Source organism: Centruroides sculpturatus, unplaced genomic scaffold, assembly GCF_000671375.1.
Source record: "Centruroides sculpturatus isolate CEXI.00-Female unplaced genomic scaffold, Cexi_2.0 scaffold160, whole genome shotgun sequence".
Lineage (NCBI taxonomy): Eukaryota > Metazoa > Arthropoda > Arachnida > Scorpiones > Buthidae > Centruroides > Centruroides sculpturatus.
The window spans coordinates 609,741-619,779 of record NW_019384435.1 but is presented as its reverse complement, the minus strand read 5'-3'; the positions used below and the strand labels follow the sequence as shown (position 1 = coordinate 619,779).

At 29.8% G+C, this 10,039-nt stretch overlaps 2 protein-coding genes across 2 annotated transcripts; both read right to left on the bottom strand.

The window, feature by feature from the left end:
• Positions 1-657: 657 nt before the first annotated feature.
• Positions 658-1,095, bottom strand: LOC111619917 (KRAB-A domain-containing protein 2-like). Its single transcript, XM_023361741.1, has one exon. The coding sequence runs from the start codon at positions 1,093-1,095 to the stop codon at positions 658-660; it is 438 nt and encodes a 145-aa protein (XP_023217509.1).
• A 1,436-nt stretch (positions 1,096-2,531) lies between these two features.
• LOC111619892 (zinc finger protein 429-like) lies at positions 2,532-7,697 on the bottom strand. Its single transcript, XM_023361719.1, has 4 exons — positions 7,584-7,697; positions 7,079-7,363; positions 4,757-4,885; positions 2,532-4,237 (listed from the first exon to the last, which is right to left on the bottom strand). Exons 1-4 carry the CDS (start codon positions 7,596-7,598, stop codon positions 3,950-3,952), a joined length of 717 nt encoding a protein of 238 aa, XP_023217487.1. The 5' UTR covers positions 7,599-7,697; the 3' UTR covers positions 2,532-3,949.
• Positions 7,698-10,039: the final 2,342 nt, after the last annotated feature.

Here is a 10,039-nt window from a genome sequence, read left to right as displayed (position 1 = left end):
TAAATTTCTACGGTAGGCAAACTGTTGTTGACAAATTTCGCATTTAAATGGTTTCTCACTGTTATGATCACATAAGAAGTCAGTTCTTATGTGATCATCTAACAGTGCTTTTGAACGAACTGTTTTTCTACATACAGTACACTGATGAGTTCTGTTTTTATCGTTTAAAAACAAATTTACGTTTTACTAAATAATTATAAATTATTTATTTAATCATTAATTTTTTCAGAAATATTTTCTAGTTANCACATTCTCTAAGCGAAATTTCTGCACCCGGTACATCTCCAACAGAAATAAAGTTTTATTTACAAACAGTAAATTGGTTTCTGGAATATAATAGATTTAATATGCCATGTTTGGTACCCAGTTTGTAAAGGTTTTTATCTTTAACCGCAATAACGACACCTAAAATATTTTTTCCATCACTGCGAGCTCGATCTTCATCAGGTACACAATCCTTATTGTATCACCAACAATAGTTGCTGTGTATTTGGAATTTGATGTATTAATCATTTTTTCTGCTTGCTTTTTAAGATTAAACAAAGCACTTGTTTCAGACACACTTCTTATTTTTTCTTCTATTTTTGGATCAATTGTTTCGATTGTTTCTTCTTCATTCATAAATTCTGTAATACTAATAACATCCTGGTTTAGATTTTATTCACGTGAAGACGATGTAGATCTTTGAACTTCATCAGTTATATTGCTATGTAAGGGTGGCATTATCAAATAATATTCCATAATGTTTTTTCGGACGATACCCGGACTTTCAGAGTTTGAGCAACTTTGACTTACTTCGTTGATAGTTTTAAAAAGTCTCTGTAGATCCTCTTCCGTATTAACGTTGAACAACGATTCGTTGAATATAAAATTCTTTAGTCCAACTTTTAACTTTGCTCCAAACATGGCCTCATAGGGGCTGCAGTTTATACCAGTATGATGCGCTCGATTTTTCATCAGTAGTACAAAACGTAATCCTTCCGACCATTCGTTAGTATTGTTAATCTCCAACCAAGAACTAAGCATATTTTCTACTAAACCCTGACTTTGTGAGTGCCTGGGCTTTCCATGCACCATTTTTAACTCGGACCGCATATTACATATTTCTTTGATGATATTATTGGCAAATTCTCTGCCATTATCGCTTTGTAGAATACTTGGTGCACCGAAAATTGTAAAAATATCTAAAAGACCATATGCTACTTCTTCAACCCTTTGGTTTTTAACTCGTTTAATCGTTGTTGAAGCGATTATTCATATCACTTTTAATTTAATTAAAACCCCTTCGTACCCGGCCACTTTTTATAGAATTTTTAATTAAGCATAAAAAATACTTAAAACTGAAAAAAAAACGAAAGAAATGCGTTAACTTTGAAGAAAAAGCTGTGAAGTTTAAGTTCCTTTGTCTTGCCTTTCTGCGAAATTTAACACCAAAGAGTCATTGTTTACACAGCTGGGTGACCTTGAACACAGCTGGAGTTGGATTTCCCGGGGCATTCTCATACATGTCTCGGGAGGACAAGGGTTTAAAGTAGGATGAGTACTAACTTGGCCTATATTTTTGAATATTTTTAAAAAAATAAAAATTTTATTGCGATTTCCGACCCCCCAATTAATTAAATTTATATAGAATAAAATATATTAATTAAAAAAATTTAAAAACTTTTGGAGGTCGTTTTTGACATCAGAAACTAGCTTTAAATAACTTTACCAAAGTCAAATTAGTGCACTACAACTTAGGAACCATGAAATAAATTTGATAAAAAAATTCCCATTAAAAATAAATTAAGCGTTAATCGCGCGTAATTAAAGGTTGATTAAAATCGCGATACAACTTTTTCGCGCGGGCAAAAAATTCTGAAAAAATTTGGAGACAAAAAACATCCAAAAAAATAATTTTTTTAAAAAAATGGCCTTAAGGACCGTTTTTTTGTAACGCTAAGGACCACGCTCGAGACAGACTCGAGCGTGCGTACGAAGGGTTATAATTATTAATATATGTTGTAAATTCATGTTATTTTGTAATAGTTATGGACACCTATTAAAAGAGAAGAAAATTAATATTTACGATTTTTATGAATCAGGTATAACAAGTATATTTTTTAATGTTTCACTGTAAATTACCTGTTTTATTTATAATAATTATACCTGTTATATAAATTTTTTCATGATATTATATTTTATACTTTAAGTTAATAAATTTGATATATTTCATTTCGTAAAATATTTATCCATAGTCGTTTTTGTTGCATTTGAATGGTCGTTCTTCCAAATAGAGCCGTGCGGTAGATTTTCTTAGAAATATTTTTTCTAAAAATTCTGGGCTTTTACTAAACAAATTATAAAACTCATTAAATCTCTATTTTTTATTCTTTTATCAGCAAGTGTTTTTCATATAAAATAAGCTTAATTTTTCAATACTGAGTTTTATTCTTGGTTATATGGTATTAAATGACGTTTACATAAACATCGATATTATTTAGCATTAATGTTTCTTTAACGATGACATTTAAAGACAAATAATGTCGACATAAAAACAAAATATCAGATAATTTTCAAAAATAATTCAAGAACAAAGTTTGGAATAAAATACCGTATTTCGTTACAAAAAGAAATTCAGTGGCAATTGGTAATTTAAAATTTATTGACTCAAATGCTTTTACAATTTGGGAGACGAAATTTCGGGGTAAGGGCGAGTCTTTATAAAAATCGTCATTGTCCGACCCTGCTCGAGATATCACACGCTACCCTTTACTTTTCCATCTCGGAGACGTTAAAGTACCAAATTTTAAGAGAATGAAGCTGTCTATTACACAAAATTTTTCTGCAAAATTTTAGAAATTTTTGACAAAAATCAAAGGAGTTATTAACCTTCAAACAGTGTAAACAAAATCGCGACAACAATAAAAATTACAAGGATTCTGTTAATTACTTTAGGAATTTTACTATCAATATATCTACGAATTTCAAAGTCACATTAACATCCATACATACGTAAGAAACCGCTGAACGTTATTGTATTTCTTGACGTTTCAAGATTACTCTGACAAATGTAAAAATCTTCAGGAAAATAATTTTTTAACCGCCGCCATATTTTTCTTCTGGTACATATACAAGGAAAATAGAAAGTAAAAATAGGAATTCATGAATTCGTTTTCTATAAACAAAGGTTAAGTTATCAAAGTGACAATGTCCATGCTTTCCGATGTGAATGATCGCACCTAACGGAAAATAGGCAAAAAAACGAACAAACCAAACAATAAACGAACAAACACAAGAAACGCCATCGATTGCTTTGTTCTTAAATCGTCTCTTCGCACCAAATCAGTTCAAGGATCGTCTCTCTCATGGCTGAAAGGTACAAGAATCGCTTCTACTATACCTAACAAGTGAGGGATCGCTTCTTTCTTTCCGGCATTGCATCAATGCTAACGAGATACGCGCAATGTTATAGTATTCGATTTAAACATTAAGACTACTACCAATTCCGTTTCTTAACTGCATATTTGATACAAGAGATCTAAGAGCGAATTGGTTTTTAGACATTTTGTTAACTAGCCATGGTGTCTAGACATTAAGACTATATAATTTTATACATAGAATAATATAACATTTCCTTTATAATTACTATTTAAGTAAGTTAAAGATCAAATTGTGTCGAACATTCAAATGTTTACACGAACATTTACTCAGTATAGATAGTGGATTTTCACAATTTATGTATATAAAATGCTTTGAAGCTATTTGGTTCTTTATAATTTTTTATGACAGGATAAATGTAAAAAACAACTTTTAAATTTTGTTTCGTAATATAAATGTTATACGCAGAGATGTGATTATTTATCAGTAATAAAAACGTTCATAATCTTCAGTATCTTCATAAATTCATATATGTTCAAAGCTGAATGTTCAGAATTAATTAGATTGATGGAATTGTCTCTCGTGCTTTTTAAATCTCGAAAGGAAATTGTTGTCCACAAAGCTGACATTCGAATTTAATTTCTATTGTTTCCACTGTCTCTACTATCTTTGAGTAGAATTCAAGTTGTGATGTTTCCAACTTCTTAATTTCTAAATAGACGTTAAAATATTTAAGAAATTCTTTAGCTTCTCCTGGTGTAAAAATTATTTCTTTTAAAGCCATTTGTTCAGATTCATTTGACCCTCTTGCTTGAGCACTTGTTGATGGTGTTTGAAAATAATCTGCTTGCACTTCCTGGCCATGTTCTGTGCTTTTCTAAAAGTAAATATTAAAAATAATATAAAAAATTTCAATTACATAAATGTTAGTGTCTTCAATATCATGCAAATTAATATAACGTTGAATATAAATCAGATTAAACTTCCGAGATGTTTAAAATTTTAATGTGACGTGTTTGTGATAAAAACATTCTTTTGTAATAACGAATTATAAAACAACTTACGTAAAAAAGGATATATTTCGAAATAAATGCTACGATTAAATTTACTAAAAATGTGTTTTAATAGACGATTTCTTTTAAACACAAATTCGAATATTGATGTAGACAATTAATTAAATAAAAATACAATTCTATCGTATTACTGAAAAATTAACTTGCGATAAACATGCAAATTATACGCAACAACACGAGTAAATTAAAGTCAACAGATAAGATATAATTTGATTAGTAAATAGTTAAAGTAAAACTTAATTTTATTACATTATCTTTTTGAAATTATAATAATATGCGATTAATTATTAAAAGATTATATTTCAAAAAATTTCTTTACGTACTTTAGAGTAAGATTCAGTTGCTTGTGGATGTTTCCATTTCTTGTGACAATTTAAAATCCATTTATGCAAGATTATTTTCTTGAAAATATCACATTCATAGATTATTCCTTTCGTTTCTATTGATGGAATCTAATTATCATACGTTTTATAAGTTGATTAATTAATATAAATTAAATAAAAAAATGTAACATTTACTATTTTAAAAATAAAGTTAAATAGTAACATGAATTTTTCTCATTTCCTGTAACTTTTGAATACTTACACGAAGAAAAGTTACATGAGAATTAATAACTATTATTTCTTTAATCGCAGTCACTTTCAAATCTAAATGGAATTTTATTTTTTTAACATTTACTAAAACATATTTATATAATTATATACGAAAATCCTTGTCTTTTAAGAAGAATTTGCTGAAATGAATTAATTACATTATGTAATGTTATTTTTTAAATTTAATCACAAGAACCTAAATATAAAAAAAATTAACAGTAAAATTATTAAAAACTAACAAAGAAAAAACGCCATTTAAGCCATTTAAGTTTTTAAACTATAAAATACATATGCTTCATTACAATATAAAAACACTAGCTGTTAACCGCGACTTCGCCGGCGCAGATTTTGCAAGCAAACCCATTTATACTCAGTATATTATACCATATAATTGTTATATAACACCTACCGCTGAAATCGATGAGAATTGCTCAGAACCAAACAAACTATTTTCCATTTGATCGATTTTCTGGAACGTTTATAATGCTTGTATAATCGAATCAATACGCGATAACAAATTCGAATTTAAAACGGTTCGAACATTTTGTTAAAAATCGAAATATATAAAAATATTTCTAACGATGTCTGAAATGTTATCAATTTAGTACACCTAAGTACTTAATGAAGACTAAACGTAGTTGAAAACAAAAATTTGCATCCAAAATAGTACAGTAGAAGCCGTTTTTCCGCTTAAGCCATAATGCGCTCCCTCTCCCCCCACGGGGAAATTTCGAAAAAATCCCTTCTTATTGTGCATTCTCATGGCTTACCCTACTAAAACGTAGTTAAAAATGAAATAAACCGCATCTAATAATAATATACTAAATTTATTGTTAATTTAAATAATAGCTAGGGACGCCCGAAATGGCCGTTTTAGGCATTTCGTTACATGTATTCAAACACGCATTCAATGGCTTATATTATTAAATGTCCAATAAAGAAAAGATTCATATTTTGTTTGCGAGAAAAATTTAGTAATTGTACAGTTGATTACATTAACATTTTAAAGAAATTGTACGTAGAAATTTGTTATTTCTGTTTTACTTTACTCTGATTTGCACTTATACATGAGAATAAATTCATTTATGTGTATTCTTCTTCCGATTTATTTGTTCCCCAGACTTCGATGTTTAATTAATTCAAAACATGGTTGTAGTAATAAAAAAAATTTTTGTTCTTAAAACACATAATAATAATAATGTTTTTATTTTTCTCTTGAATTCTAAATTACACAATTTCGTTTACTATTATTATATATATGTTATGGATGAAGTGATTAATCGGGCATTATGAATAATGACCAAATAGGGCGGGCAGTGTGAGAAATATTGATTAATTTATCAAATTGACCGGTCATTATGAATACTGCTATCACCTACTTGGGCAAAGTGATAATAATAGGTTGAGGAGTGATCATCTGACATACGCTAGCCAATCGGCACGCTGAGTTGCGTACGCGTATCTACAACATTTANTACTTTTCCTTTGTTTAAGGGTATTTGGGCAGTTTATTCTCTGTTATATTCTCAAGTAAACAATACATACAAGTACAGTACAGTATTTTCTGAGGAAACACTCGTACTTATTTTTTTTAACCCCATTTCCGATAACCCGGCATTTTCACAAACTCGGCCACCCTTCGGTCCACATTAGGCCGAGTTTTCGAGGTTCTACTGTATTATTATATATATAATAAATAAATACATAGTTAAATCTTTTGTATATTCTACCATATATTATTACCATAATTACTATATATTATTACCATATTATACCATAATAATATTAATGGTTTATACTTTTTAAAGTAAGCATAAAAAAGTTGGGCACTTGTTGATGGTGTTTGAAAATAATCTGGTTGCACTTCCTGCCATGTTCTGTTCTTGTTTAAGAGTAAATATCAAAAATAATATAAAAAATTTCAATTACATAGATGTATATATTTTTTGTATTTACTTTTAGAAAAGCACAGAACATGACCAAGAACATAAAAAAGTATAAACAGTAAAAGTATAAAGTTTGACTTAAATAGCAAGAAATAAATATACTTACTCGAGAAGACACTGCTTGTACATGTTCTCCATGGAGCTGATTAAAAAAATTATTTTTATATTTAGTATTAAATGTGCAATTTTGATAGTTGCGTTTATAACCTCGTTCTTTTGAATGTACTACTTTATTGTGTCTTTTTAAGGTGGAAGAGAAGGAAAATCGTCCTCCGCAAATTTCGCAAACATACGGTCTTTCATCAGTATGTCTTCTTATATGTCTTTTCAACATGAAGTTTTTCTTAAAACTTCTTCCACATTCAGGGCATTCATGTTTTTCTTTTTCATCCTTTTTAAAAATAATCGTAATGTAATTACTACAAGTTATTAAGTTTTTCTCTAATTATTATCATAAAGATTTTCTAGTTATATAAAAAGATAATGGTAAAATATAGAAACTTATTCGATGTGACATTACAATTTCAAACTTTTTGTTGTCAGAATTTCATATAAAACGGTTTGCCAATTATACGCTATGTGTTAGAATAGAAATAAAATATTTCACTTACCTTTTCTGAATTCATTTGAAATATTTATGGTCTAAATTATAAAATTAAGTTCGAAATTTTAGCAAGAGGAGAAAGCGACGATGCAGTACATTAATGTGAGATTAATCAATTCTGTTTAATTGTTATCATAAGAACAGGAAAAACAAACAAAATTACTTCTGCGTATTTGAAAAATGTAGACTAAACAAGTACTTTTAAGGTCAATTTAGAAAATTAATTAAATAAAGTATGACGTATAGCAAAATGTATGCATGACGTGTAGATTGCAGAAAAAAATTCTAATTAATAATGACTAATATAAGGGGGAAAATGTGAGGGAAAAAAGAAGATGCTTCTTGGCCTCTTCTTTTTCCCCTCATAGTTGAGCCCTCGTGAAGCTGTTGCCATTATAGGAAGCCTTATATTTACAGAAAAATATATTTTCTTTGACTATACATACCTAGATGAGTCTTAGTGTGTTTTTTGTCCCTTCACACGCTATACGTGGCAATAACAATTTCATCGGCGAAGTCGACCTTTCTTTGTAGGCTTCATAAAAAATTCACCAATAAATGTAAAATAGTTACAAAAGTCATCTTGTAGTAGCAGAGCAAAATTAAAATTAATAAATATTACAACATGGCCTAGCCACTGTAATCTTCTCATTTTAATTATTTCTGTGATCACTTTCTTGTCATAGTTTGTCTGTAGTTCCTAATTTGTACTTCTCCTCCATATTGGTTCTTTATTGAGCGTGATACCATTATCATTATAGTTTTCCACAAATATGAAGATTTTTTTAGTACTTTTTTCAAATTTCTGTAGTTGTAGTTCTTCCTGCTTTTTCATTGGCCATGTTTCACATTCATACAGAATCGCAGGTCTAATCAGCGGCGTATATACAGTTAGCTTTTTCATTTTACTAAGGAGTCTGCTTTCTAGTATGTTTGTGTGCCCGAAGTAGATTTTGTTTCCTTATAGCAAGCGAGTCCCTATCTTCTTGATGTCATTGTTTCTGTTTACGTCAGTTCCTAAGTCCGTCGTGCTGAATGTCATATCGTCTAATATTAGATTTTGTTTCAAGTGGATAAGACGCTTTACTTAAATATAGTGTCGGGAAATTTCATACAGAAAAGTGGAGACAATCTGAAGTGAACCCGTTTCAATGATGAAAACTTGCTATATCAGGATCAAGGCAAAAACAATTGGTGGCATCAATTAAAGAAGGAACTGTACGTTGACAGTTAAAAAATAAAAAAATAAAACTAATTGATTCAATACTGTAGTATTATTAATGTAAATTTGTTATTTAGGGGAAATACGCCTTTCAGCATTCGCAGCAAAGCACAACCTGCTTTTCTTGGCTATGGAGCGTCTGCCGAAATTAATTATAAACATTTGTCCCGACTCAAAAATAGCTCAAGGTTTGGCATGCAGCAGAACCAAAACAACAGTTGTTCTGCTATTTGTGAAGTACGTTACTGTTAACGAGAATTTTCTTCAGGTTTGTGAAGATTTACGAAATAAGAAATTTTACCTTATCGTGGATGATTCAACGAATCGGAACGCAATAAAACACTTATGCTTAGTTGTAAGGTATTTAAAAGATGACGTTATTCAAGATATATATATTTTGGTCTTTTTAACTCTTACTTGCCTGGGTTCACCGCCCCCTTATTTTATTTTACTTCCCTTAACGACCAAGGGTCATTTAGGTGATTCAAGGTCAGTCAGGTTATATTATTTTAAAAATTTGCCAAAAATCAAGTTTTTGTTATATTCATATGAAAAAAATCACATNTTTTGTTTCAAGTGGATAAGACGCTTTACTTAAATATAGTGTCGGGAAATTTCATACAGAAAAGTGGAGACAATCTGAAGTGAACCCGTTTCAATGATGAAAACTTGCTATATCAGGATCAAAGCAAAAACAATTGGTGGCATCAATTAAAGAAGGTACTGTACCGTTGACAGTTAAAAAATAAAAATAAAACTAATTGATTCATTACTGTAGTATTATTAATGTAAATTTGTTATTAAGGGGAAATACGCCTTTCAGCATTCGTAGCAAAGCACAACCTGCGTTTCTTGGTATGGAGCGTCTGCCGAAATTACTTATAAACATTTGTCCCGACTCAAAAATAGCTCAAGGATTGGCATGCAGCAGAACCAAAATAACAGTTGTTCTGCTAATTGTGAAGTACGTTACTGTTAAGTTTAACGTTTTCAATTTATATTTTGAAAGCCTAACAACGTGAATTTAAGCCTAACACCGTTTCGTTTACAGTCGATCCCCCTATAAGATCATTGATTTTTCCGTTTTATCTGAATTACATGTTGTACGAGTCACTTAGATTTTACAAATATATGAGCCGTTCACAGCCCGGCACACGTATTTGTAAAATCTAAGTGACTCGTACAACATGTAATTCAGATAAAACGGAAAAATCAATGATCTTATAGGGGGGTCGACTGTA

Coding starts and splice junctions, on each gene's coding strand:
- LOC111619917 (XM_023361741.1), bottom strand. CDS start 1,095: ATGCGGTCCGAGTTAAAAATGGTGCATGGAAAGCCCAGGCACTCACAA.
- LOC111619892 (XM_023361719.1), bottom strand. Junction 4,886..7,078: donor TACAAGCAGTGTCTTCTCGA/GTAAGTATATTT, acceptor TATGATAATTAG/ATTCCATCAATAGAAACGAA. Junction 4,238..4,756: donor CAACTGAATCTTACTCTAAA/GTACGTAAAGAA, acceptor ATTTACTTTTAG/AAAAGCACAGAACATGGCCA.